At 39.2% G+C, this 23,772-nt stretch overlaps 2 protein-coding genes across 2 annotated transcripts; both read right to left on the bottom strand.

Annotated features, from left to right (window-relative positions):
• Nucleotides 1-749: 749 nt before the first annotated feature.
• Nucleotides 750-7,303, bottom strand: si:ch211-165f21.6. Its single transcript, XM_087260399.1, has 2 exons — nt 7,131-7,303; nt 750-3,596 (listed from the first exon to the last, which is right to left on the bottom strand). The coding sequence occupies exons 1-2, from the start codon at nt 7,135-7,137 to the stop codon at nt 2,368-2,370; spliced, it is 1,236 nt and encodes a 411-aa protein (XP_087116525.1). The 5' UTR covers nt 7,138-7,303; the 3' UTR covers nt 750-2,367.
• A 764-nt stretch (nt 7,304-8,067) lies between these two features.
• On the bottom strand, nt 8,068-16,469 carry si:dkeyp-67a8.4. The gene is made up of 2 exons (XM_087260395.1): nt 16,274-16,469; nt 8,068-11,620 (listed from the first exon to the last, which is right to left on the bottom strand). The coding sequence occupies exons 1-2, from the start codon at nt 16,278-16,280 to the stop codon at nt 10,359-10,361; spliced, it is 1,269 nt and encodes a 422-aa protein (XP_087116521.1). The 5' UTR covers nt 16,281-16,469; the 3' UTR covers nt 8,068-10,358.
• Nucleotides 16,470-23,772: the final 7,303 nt, after the last annotated feature.

The raw sequence follows: 23,772 nt of genomic DNA, 5'->3' as shown, positions 1-23,772 counted from the left end.
AAACCAGCCTAGGATGGTTGGCTGGTTTTAGCTGGTCGATCAGCCCGGTTTTAGAGGGGTTTTGGCCATTTCCAGGCTGGTTTTCAGCCTGGTCTTAGCTGGTCAGGCTGAAAAATGACCAGCTAAAACCAACTTGACCAGCCTGGTTTAAGCTAGACATAGTTGATTTTGGATGGGCTCCCAGCCTGGCTAGGCTGGTCAAGCTGGTTTTAGCTGGTCATTTCCCAGCCTAACCAGCTAAGACCAGGCTGGAAATGGCCAAAACCCCTCTTAAACCAGGCTGGTCGACCAGCTAAAACCAGCCAACCATCCTAGGCTGGTTTAAGCTGGATTTTTCAGCAGGGCAGAACATCAGTGAATAGCGCTATTGCGTCTAGCCTGTTTTACTGAGGTGAAGTTGGTTTTATATTCACATTGGTTTATTTTTGAACAATGACAGCCGTCCTATACTGTATACCATGCTACTCTGAATATTAACTCTGAAATAGCATGTAAGTGTAGCTTAGTAATAAGAGTAATTCCTGCACGCCGCCGGCCAACCACTAACTACATTTCTAACTGGCGTATGACATGAACTAGTGGGTTATCTGTTGTCTTGTCTCGGTGCGCATGTTCGTGATTTCAGGAGGCGTGGCTTTGAAACACAGTCCCTCCTCGCTGTCCAAAGATAATAAGCTAAGCGGTTAGCATTTAGGCAGATGCACCTTTAATTATTACACTATAGATGAATGACAACAGCAACAAACATAAACTCTGATAAATTATTTAATGTGACTGGATGATCAAAATACAAGTGAGAATTAAAAACAAACCTTGTATAATTAAAAAACAAACAAAGAAAATTTAAATAACCACAGATTAAAAACTGATCTGCCCTGTCAGCTTTATATAATTATGTTTTCCCTGCACCTAAATTAAGAATAAACCAACATTAAAAAATTCAATCTTCAAATGCAATGCAACCAATAAAATTTCGACCCAACAGTTTATAAAATATCATAATGTGCCAAACATCCCCATGCAGACAACACAAAATAAAGCAGAACATTTGAAGACAGTTTCACAAACAAGGTTTAGATTCAACCAGGATTCCTTTGATAAATCAGGACATTGAGGTAGTTTTTATAAAAGTGACTTAGAAATGCATAACTGGTGTGCATCTTGAGACTAATCAATGGCATTGATGTATTTTAAGATATCTCATTGCAAGTTGTTTTCAGTTAAAGGTGCCATAGAGTTCATTCATTCAATCATCCCCTGGGAAATCGCAATGATCCCCTTCGAATCATAACATCTGTGTTTTGTTCTGATTGGCCTGTTTTTCATTGGGATTGAATACTCGTGGGATTTACACAAGAACAGGAAAACTCTGTTGTTTGAAACTTCATGGTATGCCTTTCCATGTACTGAACATTATTTGCTATTGCATTCAGGGGTGAGGTGTCTGAATAACACTGTTGAGAACCGGGTAAGTAATTGTCCTGTGGTTATGAAGCGGTTACTGTACTATGGAGCGGGTTTAGGGCACCCGCTGCGATCAGATACTATACTTAACTTGGCGACCCAACTTAGGGGGGTGAAATTACGGGAGTTTTCTGGGAGAAGTAACAAAACGGGAGGGTGGTGGGAGATGGGTCTGAAATACGAGAGACTCCCGGTGAAAACAGGAGTGTTGGCAGCATGATACTCAAATATTCATTCTGCCACCTTTAAGACCGCTCAAACATGCAATTAATTCTAGGACCACACATTAAGACCTCTGTATACTTCAAATGAAGTTCATTTTCATTTGTTTGACGGCACAAGGAAGTTAGAAAATGTTGAGTTACAGTATACTGTTTACAAACCTTCTGACACCTTCCACACTATTTACTATGTACTACATACCCTACTTTGTTCAATTCAGTTTCTGTCGGCTGCAAATAGACAGTGTTTATAACTTTGAAAGACGTGATGGCACTTATCATCTTGTGTTTGATGCCCTTTAAGTCTTTAAAATCTCTCTGCAAGTGATCAAACCAGTCAGCTACTCGACTTTCCAGTGTATTCACGTTGTTAACATGTTGTGTGGGATGTTGTTCTCCTGTTAGACCTCCGTGAGAGATACAAATAAGAACACACCCATGATCGGGTAATTCTTGCATCAATGGTAGTGCAAATGTGTTTAGAAACCAAAACTAACTCCCCAAAAGGTCGCTTTGGTGGGCTGTTTCGAACTGGCAAAACAAACTTTGGCTGATTTTTACATGAGTTCAGTTTGTTCTTCATTTTTGTTTGAAGTATTCTGGCTCTTAAGCTTGTCTGTGAAACTTTGGGCATAGATTAATAAACGTTGGTTCAATCCCTAACCATCATTCTTTTCGATTTTTAAAAGTTTGTGCTGAGGTTTTCTGCTTTTTTTACCACACCTTTGGCATTCTCATAGTTTAACTTTGCTGCATTTTTAATGGCGTCACGCACCGAATCGCATTCATCCGCTGCTTTGCATCCAGTAATTCCTCCACCAATTGCTCCGGCAAGAGCTGCGGCTCCAACAACAATCCCTGCCGTGATTCCTGAACCAGCAGCCGCTCCAAGACCTGCTCCAATGCCTGCACTGACACCGGTGACCACCCCTGCCTCCACTGCCACTGTTCCCGCTGCTAATCCAGAAGCTCCTGCAGCTAGACCTGCAGTTCCAATCACTAGCCCCGAGGCTATGGCTGCTAATCCTGAGGCTCCAGCCGCTAGTCCTGAAGCTTCGACTGCTGCGGCTCCTGCTGTTGCTGCAGCTTTCAGTAAAGGAACAACAGATGCCAAAGCAACTCCGATGCCCAGAAAGGCTCCAGTCAGAGTCCCTGTAGCAACTCCAGCAAGTCGAATGAGAAGTTTCTTATGCACAATCTTTTTCGCAATCTCCCGTTTCTCATCAGGAGACAAACTAACTTTATCCATGTTCTTGACCTCCTGTTGAATTTCCTCCTCCACCGTCTGAAGCAGCTCATTGGTGTAGCAGCTGTCCTTGTTGTCCTTCAGCTTCTCCTCGATGGTCTCCAAGAGTTTCTTCACCTGGACTCTGTTGCTTCTGTATCCTATTTTTTGTTTCTTCCAGTACTTGCTGTCAATGACGTGACAGCGACCGCCACATTTATTGACCAGCTCCTGAAGCTTTGGACTCATCTTCACAAACTCCTCGATGGTTTGACCTTCTAGGTTTTCTCCATGAGTGAACAAAACCACAGAGTGATTAAAGGTATCTTCTCCGCTACATTCGACAATTTTATCTACAATCTCCATTTCTTGTTCTGTGTGTCTGCCGACCTTCAGGACGATGGTGAACACGTCTGGACCTGGAGAGCTTTCGATCACTGATCTAATGATCTCAGATTTAATGGTCTCCTCATCGATGGCAGTGTCAAAGAGTCCAGGCGTGTCGATGACTGTGATCTTCTTTCCATAAACCATTCGATCTCCGCTGACACATTCGACTGTCACAGATTCAGGTGAAGCTTTGCTCTTGAATACCTCTTGTTTGAGAATTGTGTTCCCCGCGCTGCTCTTGCCATCTCCAGTTTTCCCAAGAAGAACAATCCTTTTCTCTTGAAGAGACTCGGATGCTGTTTGAGAAACATGCTATTGTTAATAAAGGGACTAATGGTGTTGATTATACTGTGTAAAATTGATTGTATCCATGTAAAATGAAGATATAAAATTGGTAGAGAAATGCATAGTAAAATATGATGAGCAGTTCCAAATAAAACTCATGGTTGGTCAGTTGAACCACCATTTGCGGTTCTACATGTCCTGCACCATTGTCACCACCCATCCCCTGGAGCTGAAGATCTTTGCCTGAATTTTTATCTATTCTATCGAATTTCTATCTATATTTTAATTTCTACCATTTTAGACGGGGTCGGGCCAGTCTTGGCTTGGCTTGTGCAGTAAATGAATAGCCATGTGCTTTTTACGTTATTGGCAAATACCTGTCATAATTAAGAAATTGTTGTTACTTTAATTGGTTAAGCAAGTCTTCTTTTCAATGGTGTGTTGGCCAAGTTAAAGGCTAGGTGTATGTACCCAGGCCTATTTAGAGTGCTGAGATGTTACAATGTTACAGAGGACTTATTTTATTTCTTTGTTCCAACTTCCAAGTGGCATATAGCCTACGTTGTTACGGATAAATTATAAATGACTCATTCATATAAAAAAACAAAAGAGCTGTGTGCATGTGCACATTTGAATAATTTTGGGCTGTAAACAGGTTTTTAAAAAGCTGTCAATCAAAATGTACCTGTCAGACTCGGGCTGAATTCTGTCGGGCTCGGCCTCGGGCCCTATCGGGCCTAATTTTTAAGGCCCAATTACAGCTCTACCTTACCCCTCCTCCCGCCTGGTACTTTCAGGTATTTTTGATTTTATTCTTAATTGTTTTTAATTGCTTTTAATGGAACATTGAATAGAAATGCAAAATTAGATCAAAATTAGATAGATAGATAGATAGATAGATGGATGGATGGATGGATGGATGGATGGATGGATGGATGGATGGATGGATGGATGGATGGGTGGATGGATAGACAGACAGACAGATAGAGAGAAGGATGGATGGATGGATGGGTAGATAAGATAAAGTACAAAGATAAAGACATGAATAGATAGATAGATAGATAGATAGATAGATAGATAGATAGATAGATAGATAGATAGATAGATAGATAGATAGATAGATAGATAGATAGATGGATGGATGGATGGATGGATGGATGGATGGATGGATGGATGGATGGATGGATGGATGGATGGACAGACAGACAGATAGAGAGATGGATGGATGGATGGATGGGTAGATAAGATAAAGTACAAAGATAAAGACATGAATAGATAGATAGATAGATAGATAGATAGATAGATAGATAGATAGATAGATAGATAGATAGATGGATGGATGGATGGATGGATGGATGGATGGATGGATGGATTGACGGACGGACGGAGGGAGGGAGGGACAGACGGACGGACGGATGGATAGACTGACGGACGGACAGACGGATAGATAGATAGACAAGAGCTTTACAGATAAAAAAATATTCTTGTGCTTTTATACAGTGTTAGTATGGCTTATCCCACTCATTCTATATTTACGGCTGTAATGTCTGTAAGTGCTGCAGGATGACAAAGATTAGGCAATTCTTAGTTCTGATTCAGAGTCTGAAATATCTGATGTTGATAATCTAGAGCAGGGGTCACCAAACTTGTTTCTGGAGGGCCGGTGCCCTGCAGATTTTAGCTCCAACTCTAATCAAACACACCTGAACAAGCTAATCAAGGTCTTCCTAGGTATACTTGAAACATCCAGGCAGGTGGGTTGAGGCAAGTTGGAGCTAAACCCTGCAGGGACACTGGCCCTCCAGGACTGAGATTGGTGACCCCTGATCTAGACTATGTGCCCCAGGGTCATTCTGGCCAATAGTATCTGGATGCAGCCTTTATGATGCAGGCTGAGATTGCAACAGCAACACTCAGCGATACAATCTCAGACACAATGCACTCAATGGAGTGAGTGACGTCACTGTGACAGGTAGGGTTAGAGGTGGGGTTAGGTGAGCACATTAAAAAGCATCAGATTGCACTGAACCAGATCTGCATATCTCAAAATGTACTGATATTGCAATTACTTGTTCTTTCTGTCAGGAAAATGAGGAAACTTTGGCTTTTTACAAAGGTTTTGGTCAGATCTAAATAATTATTTAAATAAATCACAATTAACAAAACACATCTTCAAATTAAAAGACATTATTTGTTTTTATTCTAGTCCCAACAATAAAAATGAAGAATATGTAAAAAGTTGAAGTCAGAATTATCAGACCCCCTACGAATGTTTTTTCTTTTTTATATATCTCCCAAATTATGTTTAACAGAGCAAGGAAATGTTCACAGTATGTCTGATGATATTTTTTTCTTCTGGAGAAAGTCTTATTTGTTTTATTTCGGCTAGAATAAAAGCAGTTTTTAATTTATTAAACACAATTTTAAGGTCAAAATTATTATTTTTTCAATAGTCTCAGAACAAACATCGATATACAACAACTTGCCCAATTACCCAATTAAGTAACTAGTCAAATATTATTTACTGTCATCATGGCAAATATGAAATAAATCAGTTATTAGAAATTAGTTATTAAAACTATTATGTTTAGAAATGTGTTGATAAAATCTGCTCTCCGTTACACAGATATTGGGGGGGAAATAAACAGGGGGACTAATAATTCTGACTTTAACTGTATAACTTTTTATATTACATGCAAAACTCTTTATCCACAAACAAACTTTACTTAAATTCTCTCCCTCATTTGCCCATTTTTTAATTGGAATTCATTCCTTGCTTACAGCTGTACGTTTATCGAACAACTAAAAATTCTGCAAGTTAACAGAAACGTATAAAAATAAACACTAAAGTGTGTTTACTAAGAGTTTTTAAACCATACTATAGTAAAGTACTATAGTATCACTAGGGAATGCGAAGTTTACTACAGTAAAAAAGTAAGTAATTCTATAGTTGCTATGGTAACACAACTATAGTAATATAAACAAATGACCCAACACTGTAGCGTATAATGTACTACAAAGCACAGTTTTACTGTAGTAAAAAAAGTGTTGTAAATACTATATATACAGTCCAATATGCTGTACTGTATGGTAAAAACACTAATAGAGGTAAAGTTGGTTTTATATTGGGATATTCAGACATTCCCCTTAATAAATTATTTCAGAAAAGTAATTGTAAATAAGGAAAACATATGAGCAGCAAATGACTATCAAAGTACAGCATTGTTCACAGTGAATTAGATAGTGTTCCTGTTGTTTAGAAGTCATGCATGCTAATGCCGATTGAATATTCAAAGTATCATTGTAAACAATATAGAGACTGCTAAATGAACTACTGTGTGAATATAAAACCAACTTTACCTCTATAAAACACCATTACTATAAATGACTATAGTATTTGTGTTAATGTTGGTGAATAAAACTAACTTTGTAGCTTTGTAAGTGCACATAAAATCAAGTATACATGAAAACACTTCAAACACTCCAGTGTAACAACATTAAACATTTTAACCCCATGTTTTAGGATATTAGCGGTATTTTCTTACCTCCCATCTTCTTGTCTTGTCTTCAATCAGGCACTGTGATGTATAAAAATGATCTTCAATTAAATATTTTGAATCTAAAATCTCCTCCAGTCGCGGCTTCTGCTGCTCTATCTGTTCAGCTAGCGTAGAGCTACAGCACACTTAAACACCATCGCATGTCTGTCACTGAACAAAACGCTCTTAAATGAGTTAGTTAAAGCTGCTGATGAGAGACAGGAGTAGCCAGAATGGCCAGTTTTCACTCACCTCTCCTATTTCAGGACATCCCAGAACAATCAGAGCCCCGAAACCCATCCTGAGAGAGAAACAGCTGGGGGCTGTTTCATAAAAGTGGTTAAGAAAAGCGGGATAAAAGTCAAAAGCCTGACTTCAGTGAGCCGAGCTAAACATCCGCGCTTAAATTGATTCCATAACAGCAAGTTGAAGATCATTTGATCTGACTAATCTGAGTTCAGTTTAAATAATCTAGATAACTGCTTATTATTTAGATTATATTTACAGTATATAGATTATAGCTGCGTCTTAAATGGTACACTATACAGTATGCACTATCTACTTATGCACCTACACAACAGCAAATAAATATGTTGGGGACAATGTTAAATACATTTTTTAAACAGGAAAAAAATCAACAGAAACATAAAATAATTACAAAAAAAAATTGTTGGAATATTGTAGTTTAAATTTGTTTTGTTTGAAATAACTTACGAATTTAAAGATGTAGGAGCCACTTTTTTGTGTTGTAGTGATTTTTGTTGTCCACTAAGTGTCGCTGACTGATAACTAAGGTGCCCGTTTAAGCGCCAGGAATGGGAAAGCGCACGGTTTTTGACCGTGCTAAAGGGAACTTGCATGCTAGTGTGGGAAAACTGCAGTGTTTAGAAATGTGATGTGTGTACAAGGAGCGAATTTTGAATGCACATAATAATGAAAAAAGTAGAAGCAAATACTTTATTCACCTGCACAAAATAAAGACATTCTGCCTGAAATCAACTTTAGCATGCATGGACTCTGATTGCACGTGTGAAATAAGTGCTCACCCTCGTTACTGGCGACAACAGCAATGGAAGGCTGTTATAAAAGACGCATGCACATTAACACATTACCTTTGATTGTTTATCCATACCTGTCAACATTGGGATGTGAAAATAAGGGATATGCCCACTATAATAAGGGATTCGCCCCTCAAAAACCCCCAAATTACGTTCATTTGAAGCTGTTTCATTATAAATAAACAGTTAAATGGACAGTACATATTTTATTTTTATTATTAATCACAGAAGAAAAAATAAATATACACATTAGTAGCAAATAAATTAGCAAACAGTTCAGCTTATTAAAATTAATAGCTATTGTAATGAAATAGAATCAAGTTATCAAATCTCATTAGCCGTTTCTTCACTGTGTAACTTGCATATTCTGATTAAAGAGCAACAAATGAATCTCTTATTTATTTAGATTTTTTCGTGTGATTACATTAAATAACAGGTGTCACTTTAAAAGTGCACACATTTATTGTTATTATGAAAGCATCCCACTGCTTTCCTAACTTTTTGTGCTCATTTAGGACGAAACTATTTGTGTTTGAAAAAAAAAAAACACCAAGATCGACATCTTTAGATATTATTATTATTAATTATGTGAATATGTCTATTCAAACACGCACCCAAAACCCAGACTTTCTCTCCTCTTCAAATCACATATACAGAATTCGTTTGGGAAACAGCATCTATTTATCTCTATGGAGCGCATCAACTGACAGTCACGCACTGCTATATAACTGTTTTGAGGATTGCACAGGAGGGGTGATAACACCTGAATTGAAAAGAAAGGGGAATACCGCCGTTTTTATTTTGATTTCAAAGAGTTTCATGCAGTTTAATTTTGACTTTATAACTCGAAATTCTGACTTTATAACTCTGAATTCTGACTTTATAACTCGGAATTCTGATTTTATAACTTACTCAGAATTCTGACTTTATAACTTGAAATTCAAACTTAATAACTCAGAATTCTGACCTAATAGCTCGGAATTCTGACTTAACTCGGATTTCTGACTTTATAAATCAGAATTCTGACCTAATAACTCAGAATTCTAACTTTATAACTCGGAATTCTGACTATAACTCACAATTCTAACCTAATAACTCGGAATTTTGACTTAATAACTCGGAATTCTGACTATAACTCACAATTCTAACCTATTAACTCGGAATTCTGACCTAATAACTCGGAGTTCTACATTAATAACATGAAATTCTGACTTTATAACTCACTATTCTAACTTAACTTGGAATTCTGACTAAATAACTCAGAATTATAACTTAATAACATGGAATTCTGACTTTATAACTCGGAATTCTGACTTTACAACTCACAATTCTAACTTGATACCTCTAAATTCTAACTTTATAACTTGGAATTCTGACTTCATAACTCGCAATTCTAACTTAGTAACTTTGAATTCTAACTTTATAACTCTGAATTCTGACTTAATAATTCGGAACTCTGACTTTATAACTCGCAATTCTAATGTAATACCTCTAAATTCTAACTTTATAACTTGGAATTCTGACTTTATAACTCAGAATTCTGACTATAACTCTCAATTCTCACTTAATAAATTAATAAATGTACACAGCACTAAAACATTTAGTTATGCAGAAATTATTAAATATAGCTAAAATATCGATACTTTAAAAAAAAAAGTCTAGTCCAAATGTGTTTTAGGGGCAGAAGGGCTTAAGGAGAGAACGTGATTTAACTCTTTTTGCGTGTCTAAGTTAATGTTGACAGCGCAATTTAAATATTTAATTTTTTTAAGTGGATTGAATTATTGGTGGGGACATTTCAATGGTCAGAGGATATTGGTGGGGACACATCCCCTCCGTCCACCCTAAATCTACGCCTTTGAAGCAAGCGATTGCACAATTGCAGATACATCTGTACCAGCTCTGCTTCTCAACTCTCTAGTGCATTCATGTTGTTTATTTGTTGTGTTCGTTTTTTTTCCAGCACACACTTAATGACTGTGTAATTGTAACAAACCAATGCTCAAATGTGTTTAGGAGCTAAAACTAACTCCCCAAAAGGTCGCTTTGGTGGGCAGTTTTGAACTGCCAAAGCAAACTTAGGTTTGTCCGTTTTTTTACATCATTTCAGTTTGTTCTTCATTTTATTTAAAGCATGTTTGTCTGTGAAACTGTTGGGATAGCTTAATAAAAGTTATCATTCTAATTTATCATTCTTTTTGATTTTCAAAAGTTTGTGTTGATGTTTTTGGGCTTTTTTCACCACACCTTTGGCATTCTCATAATTTATTTTTGCTGCATTTCTAATGGCGTCACACACTGAATCGGATTCATCCGCTGCTTTGCATCCAGTAATTCCTCCACCAATCGCTCCAGCAAGAGCTGCGGCTCCAACAACAATCCCTGCCGTGATTCCTGAACCAGCAGCCGCTCCAAGACCTGCTCCAATGCCTGCACTGGCACCGGTGACCAGCCCTGCCTCCACTGCCACAGTTCCCGCTGCTAATCCCGAAGCTCCAGCCGCGAGTCCTGAAGCTCCAGTCACTAGTCCCGAGGCTCCGGCTGCTAATCCTGAGGCTCCACCTGCTAGTCCTGAAGCTCCGGCTGCTGCGGCTCCTGCTATTGTTCCTACAGCTTTCAGTAAAGTAACGACAGATGCCACAGCAACTCCGATGCCCAGAAAGGCTCCAGTCAGAGTGCCTGTAGCGACTCCAGCAAGTTGAATGAGAAGTTTCTTATGCACAATCTTTTTCGCAATCTCCCGTTTTTCCTCAGGAGACAAACTGACTTCATCCATGTTCTTGACCTCCTCTTGAATTTCCTCCTCCACCATCTGGAGCAGCTCATTGGTGTAGCAGCTGTTCTTGTTGTCCTTCAGCTTCTCCTCGATGGTCTCCAAGAGTTTCTTCACCTGAACTCTGTTGCTTCTGTATCCCATTTGTCGTTTCTTCCAGTACTTGCTGTCGATGACGTGACAGCGACCGCCACATTTATTAACCAGCTCCTGAAGTTTTGGACTCATCTTCACAAACTCCTCGATGGTTTGACCTTCTAGCTGCTCTCCATGAGTGAACAAAACCACAGAGTGATTAAAGGTATCTTCTCCACAATATTCCACAATTTTATCCACTATCTCCATCTCATGTCCCGTGTATCTGCCAACCTTCAGGACGATGGTGAACACGTCTGGACCTGGAGAGCTTTCGATCACTGATCTAATGATCTCAGATTTAATGGTCTCCTCATCGACGGCAGTGTCAAAGAGTCCAGGCGTGTCGATGACTGTGATCTTCTTTCCATCAATCTTTCGATCTCCGCTGACACATTCAGCTGTCACAGATTCAGGTGAAGCTTTGCTCTTGAATACCTCTTGTTTGAGAATCGTGTTCCCCGCGCTGCTCTTGCCATCTCCAGTTTTCCCAAGAAGAACAATCCTTTTCTCTTGTAGAGACTCGGATGCTGTTTGAGAAACATGCTATTGTTAATAATGGAACTAATGGTGTTGATTATATCATGTAAAATTGATTGTATCCATGTAAAACGAAGATATTAAGTTAGTAAAGAAATGCATAGTAAAATATGATGAGCAGTTTCAAATAAAACTCATGGTTGCTCAGTTGAACCACCATTTGCGGTTCTACATGTCCTGCACCTTTGTCACCACTTTTCCCCTAGAGCTGAAGATCTTTGCCCGAATTTGAACTGTAAAAAAATGTCTTGTGTGCCATAGAAGTTAAATATATGAGATAATCATTAAAAATTATTAAATAAATTCAAAAAAGGTCAATGACATGAATAAAACATCGGGACATTTATGGAACATGATTATTACTGACGTTTAATACCTTGTGATAAAAGGTTTTAAATGTTATTGTTTTTGACATCTACGAGTTGGTATAGCATCAAAGACTCAGACAGACAGACTCAGACTCTTTATTATCCCATTTAGGGAAACTAAAACTGCAGCAAGGTGCCGTAACAGGCGAAATTCCATGTACACATTAACAAAATATTACCACACAGCATACAATACATCATTTTGTAGGTGCATCTCCCTTTCTCCTGGACCTATTTAATGACCTAATGGCCACCATCATAAAAGAATTTCTAGTTCTGTTTGTCCTGCAAATCGGAACTTTAAAACGACGTCCTGATGGCAGCAGCTGATACACAGAGTGGTCTGGGGTGCATAGGATACCCTGAGCTCTCTTTAAAACACAACTATGGTAAATTACCATTGGACCAGTTTGGTTAAAACCAAAGATCACCAGCTGTGACAGAAGACAAGATTGAATCGGTTAACAGCACATTTGTGTACCCCTGATTTGTTTGCCCATTTTTGTCTGCTTGGAGCAGGAGAGTTTCTCTCTCAAGGAGCATGTAGAAGATTTTCTCCATATCGACCATCAGATCTTCCTGCACCGCCTTCCTGAGCCCTCGAGAGACCTTTCCTGATTTCATGGAATGGATGCTGGGTGACGGAGTGAATTGTCACCATGAATAAGCCACTGCTGGTTCTACTCAGTAGCAAATCCCCTATGTTCCCACTGGTCTTGTCCAGCAAAGACTCCTGCTGGTTACAGCCAATCAAAACTTTCCAGAGCCTCTGCTATTTCCCACCAGCAAAGACTTATCTGGCATAAGCAGCACCCCACCCACCAAGCCCTCCCTCTTCTCTGCCACCTGTTCCTTCCATCCCTGCGGCCAGTCAACAAACTGTACCATTGCTAGCTCCTGTAACTCCACTATGGCCTTCCAACCCTGCACTTCCACCTTGGCTTACTACTCCCTCATCTCCACCATCATCCAACCAGCTCTGTCGGCCCCTCTTGTCCCTCCAGCTACACCTTGGTTACTCATTGCCCCCTCCTATGCCTCTTTATTACACTCCTCAATCTACACCTCGTCCACTCCATCCTGCAAGCCTCTGTGAGCTCTGCCTCAGTCCTCTGTCACTCTGGAATTACTGAGGTCATCCTGATCCATGTTGCTGTCTTGTTGTGCTTTCCAAACAGGATATCTTCTCTTCCAGTGGGCACTTTTAAGTGAGAAAATTAAGGCCGTCATATTGAAGTGCCATTTCAAACGAAGAGTTTGATCATGATCCTTTGAACGAGGAAGTTGTTTGTTTTCACACACTGTGCTCAATTTGGAAGAGTTCTTCCCTTTACTCTAATCCCTTCACACAACGGATGTCAAACTCCTAGAATCCAAAGTACCTAGACGGCCGCAGCCCTGTAGAGTTCCAGCCCTACTTCAACACACTTACCTGTTGGTTTCAGACAAGGCTCAAGGGCTGAATTAGTTTAATCAAGTGTATTTAATTAGGGTTGAAACTAAATTGCACAGAGCTGCGGCCCTCGTGGAACTGAGTTTGACACTTGTGCTTCAGCGGGACCCTCTGAAGGGATTAGGGCAAAATGATGAGCACTACCCCCCCCCCCCCAACCTGAATGTCCCGTGTACCACTACTCCTTCATGGGTTCTCCCTCCCTCAACAGGCTGTGTCCCTGACCCTCAATAATCTCCTGCTCCAGCACCTGGCTTATTCTAAATCAACACATCCTTGGTTCTGCCCATGTCTTGTCTTGCCTCTGGTCCCCTCCTGGCCCTCCTGGGCTACTTCCTCTGTTACTGCCACAATGGTAACCATCCCCCACCCCTAATTTACCAGCCTTAAACTGATGAAGTTAAAGTAAATTATGACCTTGTGGCACTCATGCACAAAACAGTCAAGCCAATTAAATAGGAATTGCGGATCCAATAGTGTTCGATGATGTTGATTCTTTTCCTAATTTTCTTTAATGGCTTTTTAATTGAAGGTTAAACAGAGATGCAAAAGTTTCCACAATAAATCCAAAGAAAAAAGCATAATGGTGACTTCTTCTCCAATGTGTGCAGCGCCACCATGTGGGCTGGGGTATTTTTGTTTTTTATTAAGCACCATCTAACATCAGCGAGTGATTTTGCACATTCTCTCGGCTTAACGCTAGTGAAATTTATTTGAACATTAATGTAAAAAAAGTCTCAAAAAATACTGATCATAAGCAGAAGAGATAAATGTCTCGTTGGGCATGAGCCTTTTTTCCACAAAGTCAAAATGACTGCTTAAACTACTTTTTTTTTAAAGATCCATGCTTTATCTCATTATCAGCATGACATAAGTCAAAATAAAAATTTAATTATATGATTTAAAGATTATATATAAATAATAATGAGAGATATTTTTATAAAATAATACATTGCTACTAAATGCTACTGTTTCAGTAATATACAGTGTGGTCTACGGACTTATATTATGCTCAACCTGAGTTAATGTTGCATTAAAAGGCCTAACACTTCAACAAAATCTGGCATTATTCCTTTTGCACAAGATAAAAATATCTATTTCAAAGAGCTTTGGGGCTCAACAGCATCACACAATGATTTTTCAATGTTTGCAAAAAAAAAATAGATTAGATTAGATATAACTTTATTGTCATTACACATGTACAAGTACAAGGCAACGAAATGCAGTTAAGGTCTAACCAGCAGTGCAATATCAGCAAGTGTAGGATACAGATATGAGTAATAAAGTGCAGTTATAGAAAAACGATGGTGATATTTACAGATTGATGTATTAGCAACATTATATACAGGTTGGATTAGCTATGAACAGATTTACAATATATGAATATATGTCCAGGTTGCTATTAATAAGCAGTAGTGTGCAGATAAATAAGCATGATTACAAGTGTATATGTTACAATATATGAATATATGTAGAGGTTAAAATTTTGCTTCCAATACCGGGAGTCAAACCCTTAGGCCGCCTGGGTGAAAATGAGGAATCCTAACCACTAGACCATATGGGAGGTATAAAGAATAAAGGGTAACACTTTACAATAACAGTACATGAATAATGATGTATTCATATGTAAACTAAACATTACTTTATTATGAATTAATGATGAGTTAAGGTATGCACTAATCATGAATTAACTTTAAGTACAACATGAGTCACATGAGTTCATGTGTGAATAATGGCTACCTTAATTACTTGTTAGTACATGTTGTTAATTAATGTATTAATTAACATTTAAGTTTAGGCTAAATGTAACCAACATGAACTCATGAGCTGTTAATGTATAGTTATGTCATGACTTTACTTGGAGGGGCACATCACCATTAACTCATCCTTAACTACTTATGAACTCCTCTTCATGTTGATGTTGACAGAACACTTTTCTATTGTTATTCAGTGTAAACTCACTAGTTGGACGTGCATAAGGACTTCATGAGTAGTTAAGAATCGGTTAATGATGATGTGCCCCTCCAAGTAAAGTCACAACATAATTATACATTAACATATCACGAGTTCATCATGGTTAAATTAAGCATAAACGAATGTGGTAATTAATACATTAATTAACAAACAATCATGAACTAACAAGTAATTAAGGTAGCCATTATTCACACATGAACTCATGCGACTCTTGTTGTAGTTAAAGTTAATTCATAATTAGTGCATACCTTAACTCATCATTAATTCATAACAAAGTAATATTTAGTTTACATATTAATACATCATTATTCATGTACTGTTATTGTAAAGTGTTACCGAATAAAGCATTCTCACAAGTATTTTTGCATAACCACTAAAAAAATACTATAGTAATTAAAAGTACTATAGTGTATTTAATATGTGATATAGGTTTTGGACCATGTTACATAAAATTACTATAGTATTACTTTAGTATGCTAAGTTTACTACAGTGAAGAATCTGCTGACGTAATTATATAGTTGCTATGGTAACACAACAACTACAGTAATATAAACAAATGACCCAATACTGTAGGGTATAATGCACTACAAAGCACTTGTTTACTGTAGTAAAAACCAATTTTTTGGTATAAATACTATATATACAGTCCAATTTGCTTTACTGTATGGTTCAAAAACACCATTACTATAAATGACTATAGTATTTGTTTTAATGTTGGTGAATAAAACCAACTTTGTAGCTTTGTATGTCAATAAAATTAAGTATAAAGAACGCTTCATATTCTTCAATGTCACAGTATAAAAACAGTTAAACCCCATGTTTTAGGATATTAGCTGTATTTTCTTACCTCCCATCTTCTTGTCTCGTCTTCAATCAGGCACTGTGATGTATGAAATGATCTTTATTAAATATTTGTGTTCTGAATCTAAAATGTCCTCCAGTCGCGGCTTCTGCTGCTCTATCTGATCAGCTAGCCTAGAGCTAACGCATACATAAACACCATCGCATGTCTGTCAGTGAACAACTTGGAGTGTTTTGCTGCTAAAACGCCCTTAAATGAGTCATTTGATGATGCTGACAAGTGACTAGAATAACCAGAATGGCCAGTTTATACTAACATTTCCTATTTCAGGACGTCACAGCACATTCAGTGCCATAAAAACCATCCTGAGAGAGAAACAGCTGGTAAACAAAGCCCACTCTCTTATTAGCCCTGAAAGTCATCAGAAGACTGAAGAATAAATGAAAACTATGAATTATTCATTCATTTTCTTGTCGGCTTAGTCCCTTTATTAATCCGGGGTCGCCACAGCGGAATGAACTGCCAACTTATCCATCAAGTTTTTACACAGCGGATATGCCCTTCCAGCCGTCTCTGGGAAACATGCAATAATCAAAAACCTAAATTAATGAACTTTCACCATGTTAATAATGGGGTAAAACACTAGTGCTTAATCCAAAAACAAATGAAAGTCCCGTTATCTCCTGCTTACTGAACATTAGCTCTCCATGACACAAAATAAATGTTGTAATTAATAGCAAATTCATTCATTAGTGCCTTATTTATCAGGGATCACCACAGCGGAATGAACCGTCAACCATTCTGGCATTTAGTGCAGTCGTTTAGTTCATCAATTCACTTATAGCGCATGTGTTTGGACTGTGGGGGAAACCGGAGCACCCGGAGGAAACCCACACCAACACGTGGAGAACATGCCAACTCCACACAGAAATGCCAACTGGACCAGCCGAGGCTCGAACTAGTGACCTTGCTGGGAGGCCACAGTGCTGACCACTGAGCCACCGTGCCGCCCTAATAGCCTATTTATTTTTCTAAATGTATTAACTGCGCTGGTTCTAGATGTTTCCTGCGGCACGTATGTTCATCATTGTTTCTCTGGCTGCAGGGTGGAGTGAACGCTGCTCTTTATAAACAACACACCCTAATGGCATTCCTCTGTTGATACTGTATACCTGTTTAAGAATGAGCACAAGTGAAAACACACCATTAACTGGTGAAATATGAAGCCGTTTATAACCCTTGTGCACTGTTCAGACTGACCACCCTTTTGTTATGTTCATCAAGAAAACATCCGCTGAATTAAACTGCTGTAAAAATCCCTCAGATTAATATTATCTGTTAATCAGCCTCAGTCTTGATCAAAACCACTGAATAGTTTAGAAAATGACAGGATTTCTAACTCTTTAATGTCAGCGCAAATTAACTGTAATAACCAACCCAAGCTCATTCTGGAAACTTAGCCACGCGGACGTTTCTGGAAACCGCGATTTACGTGGCCGGAGGTACGTACAGCCGCGTTTATTTTTTTTCAAGCGAACGCTGCGGGGCGGTTTGGCGCCGCTCCGCTCCTCCTCTTCATGCTCACCGGCCGACGGCTCGCCTCCGAGTGGAGGGCTTTCCTGATGCAACCAGTTTGTCCGCTAAGCTCACAGCGTTGCGTCGGCGGAGCTGAGGCCCCGGAGGAGGAGCTGGCCGCGGGGACGACAACCGGGATCGAGTCCGGGGATCAGCGGTTCCGGAAATCAGGTAAGATGAGAAACAGAATCCGAAAAATAAGGGTGAGAACGCCGCGGGATCCGAAAATGCGGTCGAAGACGAGGGCTTTTGCTTTTTTTTTTCTGGACAGCTTTTGCAAACCGTCGCTTGGGTTTAGTGAAGGAGGAGGAGGAGGAAGAGGAGGGCGGCCGGGTCTGCCGATCCGGCGGCTTTTCGCATGAGAACAGCGTGGGCACGAACGGAGCGCGCTCCCGAGAGGTGTCCGAGACACGAAAAAGCGAGCACAGCGGCCTCTCGCGGATCCGCGAAAACAAAAACTGCTCGAATACGTACCTCCCAGGACATATCTCGCAGTCCACAGAAACGTCCGCGGGGCTACGTTTCCACAATGAGCCCAGGTTGGTAATAACATTTATTATAACTTATTATAACTATAAAATATTTTCTGTTCTAGGCCCACTATTGTTCACAATTTACCTAATCCCACTTGGTCTAATTTTACAACGTCACGTTCTAAACTATCACTTTTATGCAGATGATATTCAACTTTACTCTGTATGTACACCTACCTCATCCGCCCAAATTGACAACATCTCCGCTTGTGTGAAGGATATTAATGATTGGCTCACTCAAATTCCCTGAAACTCCACATGGACAAAACAGAGATGATTTTTATTGGCACGCCAGCACTTACCAGCAATATTTCCACCAGTTTCTGCTGTGAGATTGCTGGCTCGCACATTAAAACATCTACTTCTGTAAAAAATGTAGGTGTAATCTTCGACTCCACACTCTCTTTTCAGTCTCACATTAAATCTGTCACTAAATCTGCATTCTTTCATTTACGTCGCTGTAATGAAGTTTACGGCCCTATGGCCGCCGGGAAGAAGGAGGCAGAGAACCGACGCAGGTTTAAAATATTTATTAATAACAATGACGGCAGCTCCTCACGGAGACTGCCGTCTAAACCAAAACAAACGGACAGCAGCTCCTCACGGAGACTGCCGTCAAACTGAAAGCAAAAGTAAAACAATATGCCCGGGCCCGGTCCTCTCTCGCCTTCCTCTGCCATCGGTCCTCCTTTTATGGTCCAGAGCTCCTTTCGTGGGATCCGAGGCAGGTGCGCACCGCAGGTGTATCCACTTACGCGGTGGCCTCACCACGTTCCCACGGCTCTCGGCCACGCCCCCTCGCCACAGTCGCATTTCCCAACTGCGTCCCTTCATCAGCAGCAAGGATGCTGAGACTGTCATCAATGCATTTGTCTCCTCACGCATTGACTACTGTAAGGGCCTACTCACACTCTGCCATCCGTACCGTGCCCAGGCCTGTTTCCTGGATCATTTGAGAAGTGTGAGTGCGCTGAATCGGGCTCAGGCACGGTTCACTTGGGCCTTGGCGCGGTACGCTTGTGTGTGAGTGCAAAACGCGCCAAAGCCCGAAACTGAAAGCGAGACGTGACTTTTAAGGGGCTGTTTTATATGGATTTATTAATCATTCTTACTGTTCAGTGAACACAAACTGCCGTAGTTTATTAAAGACGAGAACTCCTCACAGCACCACAGCTGCGCGCCTTCAGCAGACCTCCTCATTCCTGCAGCATGAGAGCTTTATAATTGCTTATGAGCGCCAAAAGTGGCGGATCTGTTCGGCGAAAAATCTGACTGCTTGTCTCCGCATCCCTAAGGACTGTTTGGCAAAATATTTTATGGCATATCAAACGACTGAAACGATATAACTAGAGAAATCTCCACTGTGCTGCTGAGTGAGAGAGCGCTTCTCACAGCAGCGATGACGTAAGCGTACCGAAGCCCGTTTGTGGTGTGAGCGCGGGCCGTCGGGGGAGACGGGAGGGGGGACAAGCGTGCTTTGGCCCGGTTCGAGGCAACTGTACATAGTGTTAGTACGGCCTAATGCTCTTTTTATTGGTCTGCTGCCAGCCTCATCTCCAGATTACAGTATATTCAAACTCTGCGGCTAGAATACTCACTCACACCGAACGTTCTGCTCACATAACCCCAATCTTGTACAACCTCCATTGGCTCCCAGTTGCTTATCGCATTAAATTTAAAATTCTTGCATTTAGATCCCTAAACAGCCTAGCTCCCTCCTATCTCTGCAACATGCTTGTCCCCTACACCCCGACTCGTTCATTACGTTGCACTGACTCTGGCCTTCTCGCTGTCCCTCTGTACCGCCTCTCTTCAATGGGGGCAGATCATTTAGTGTTATTGCACCCAAACTCTGGATCTCCCCACCACGCTCACTCCGCTCTGCTAATAATATCTCTGAATTCAAATCCTTACTTAAGACTCACTTATTTTCTGAATGCTTCGCTTCTGATCTGCCAAACTGACTACTTTAATCTGATCCACCTCCACTCTGCTCAGTTGTCTCCTACGTCTTGTTTGTGTAATTCCAGTGTGTTATATTTGACTTCATGTATGTTTGTTTATCTTTTTGTCGCATTCCTTGTAAAGTGTCCTTGAGCTCTGGAAAGGCGCTATATAAATAAAAATTATTATTATCAAGCAGAAGTAAAGTTATCAATTCAACAAATTCATATTAAAACTCCTTAAAGCATCAGGATACAATCTGTAAATTCAAACACCTCAATAGTATTTTAAAAAGCACAGATTTACCTGCGGTCGATGTACCGGTCCGTTGTGGTGAAGAAGGAGCTCTGACACCTGTAGAGTCGCTGCTCCTCCACATCGAGAGAAGTCAGCTGAGGTGGCTCGGGCATCTGATGCCTCCTGGATGCCTACCTAGGGAGGTGTTCCAGACATGTCCCACCGGGAGGAAGCCTCGGGGAAGACCCAGGACACGCTGGAGGGACTATGTCTCTCAGCTGGCCTGGGAACGCCTTGGGATCAACCTGGAGGTGCTGGAGGAAGTGTCTGGGGAGAGGGAAGTCTGGGGTTCTCTCCTAAGACTGCTGCCCCCGCGACCCGGCCCCGGAAAAGTGGCAGAAGATGAATGAATGAATTAATGTCTTACCTGCTTTCTGGAACCGTTCTTCACCAGACTCTAACCCTGTAGTCGTGGTCATCTCCTCTCTGCATCTCAAGTCCATCAACATACATGGCGAGCTACTGAACAGACTGGTAACAGCCGGAAAGCCGTCCATATGGAGGTAAGTGGTCAGCTGGTAATCGGGAAAAGGAACGGCCCGTATCGTTTGTTAAAAAAAATGAAATGCCGCCACACGTACTTCTAGATCAGTGGATCTCAAACTTTTTTTCAGAAAAAAATGTCTCTCCAAGTACCACCATAATGACCAGTATTGAAATACAGTGTAACTACTGACTCAAAACGTCAACATTTAACTTAAAATGTGCTTTTAAAAGTTAAAAATGTTAGGTTACTGTTCTTGAAAAAAACCTCCTGTACTCCTGTAAAGTATTAACATAGTAGCCTATTCATCAACACCTGGAAACACAGGCTATATGCCATCATATTCATATATAAATCATTTTTTAAATATATGTAGCATGTACATATGACATATTTGATTCCTCCGCGTACCACTAGAAGGAAGCCCTAGTACCACTAGTGGTACACGTACCACAGTTTGAGAACCACTGTTCTAGATACATAATTCATGATCTCCAGAAATGTATTTAGGGGTACATTTTCAGAATGAGCCTATGTCTTGAATTTCGCAAAGCATTGATTTATCACTGTATGGAAAATAACAAGTTTAAAAGTGTGAGTGTTCTGAATTCTTTGTTCTGTAAAGGGCTTATATTATGAATGTAGGATGTAACTTCCAGAGGATGCATATTTGAGTCGATATATGAGAAGTTGAATGTGCTGACTCATCTGAGTGAGACGCGATTGCCATCCGTGAGATATTGTGAAGTACGGGGTAAAGTTATTGCCAAGTGAGTTTGTTCCTTCATATCATGTTTGTAATTACCCTTGTATGCTTGATGTTAAGTGCTTGATGTTGTTAATGACCCGCGATCGGCCGCGAGCATTAGTTTCCGTGTAAACCAAAAGTGAAAGTGCTGCTACCATCAGCATCGCGGCTAATCCCGATGTCATCGTTGAGATCTCGTTTGTTTTATTATGATTCAGTTTACTATATTCTACATTTGTTATGCCTTATGCTGTCACATGCCCTTTATATAATGCAGCTTTAGTCATTGATGTCTATTTATATTCTGTTTACATTCAGCATACGTTAGTCTATTGACTATTGTTTAGTTTAGGATATTTATTGTGTCAGTACATAAATATTTTCGTGTTTGATATTTTATTATTTACGTTTACTTATTGTTTATTACAGGAAACTACCTCCCTGCTCATAAATAAAAGATTGAAATTATCTCCTGACTCCTACTCCTTAACCAGAGTGCTGAAGTGGTCAGCAACATTTAAAGAACTGGCATTCTAAATTGGGCAATACCCAACAGTGAGCACAGCTGAGAAAATCAAAATAAAATACTATAGTAATTTTAAAGTAAATACTAATGTGTATTTACTATGAACTAGTGTTTTTGAACCATACTATAGCACAGTACTCGTGATATATCCAGCTGCAGGCCCGCAGAACCACACACGTTTGAGGCACACACAATCTAGGACACACAATCTAGGCAAACCATATATGGTAACTAACTCTATAGCATTATCGCCACCTATTGAATTTCACAAATATGGTTTCCCATTTCAGTCATTATTATTATATCGTAACGATCATTTTAACATCTCTGCAGTTTTTTTAACTTAAATTATGTAAATAAAAATAATTGGTTAAAGAAACTTATGACTTTTTTCATGTGTCTATATACACAAAGAAAACATAATAGACCGTCTAATTGTTGGATTAAGTGTAATAAACTAATTCAAGCTCTTAATATTATTATACTTGGTATAAAAAGCAAACAATAATATGTCACTTTAAAATAAATTAGCCTACTATAGTTAACCATTTAAACAATATATATATAGTTATAAACTGATTATCTTAACTGATTATAATTAAAAGCTTATATATAAACTACTATCTTTTACTAAACTGTCACTGTTAAAGGTGCTATATATATATATATATATATATATATATATATATATATATATATATATATATATATGTGTGTGTGTGTGTGTATAAATGTATATATATGTATGTGTGTATGTGTACACTTATGATTTTTTTATTAATAGTTAATTTGTTCCTATTTGTTTCCTATTATTGTAGTATTAAATTACTACAGTTTTAAATGTGGGAAATCATTAATTAAAAGGTTATTAGAAAATTAAGCTAATATATTAGTTTATAAACACTATTAAATAGCTTGAGTAAAATATTAATATAGTGTTATATAGTGTTATACATTTGTTACATGTAAAAAGATTTTTATTACATATAATGTATTATTGCCTATATTAATTTGCTATTATTTCCTTCATCATAAATTAATCCATTATATAAATTAAACCTGTCCAAATGAGATCATTCAGCAAGGCCAGCAAACGAGTATTTGCCATATTATTGTCAGATAATAATGACTGATCAGCTATAATGATTGATTAAAAACTGTTCACTTTATTATATTGAATGGCGATCGGAAACAATGCTCCCCATTCGGCTGTCTCAATCGCAATATTTGTGAAATAAAGTAAAGTAAACACTATTGTTTATTGTGTACAATATTTATTAATCATATATATCAAAATATATCGATGACGATGTCCAAAAAGACGTTATAACTTTAACATCCGTCGTAACCATATATGGTTTGCCTAGATTGTGTGTCCTAGATTGTGTGTGCCTAAAACGTGTGTGCTTCTGCGGGCCTGCAGCTGGATATTATTGC

This window comes from Danio rerio, chromosome 7 (genome assembly GCF_052040795.2).
Source record: "Danio rerio strain M-AB ecotype USA chromosome 7, GRCz13ab, whole genome shotgun sequence".
In the NCBI taxonomy this organism is placed as follows: domain Eukaryota; kingdom Metazoa; phylum Chordata; class Actinopteri; order Cypriniformes; family Danionidae; genus Danio; species Danio rerio.
The sequence above is the reverse complement of the archived record's forward strand: the minus strand, read 5'-3'. Positions and strand labels throughout refer to the sequence as shown.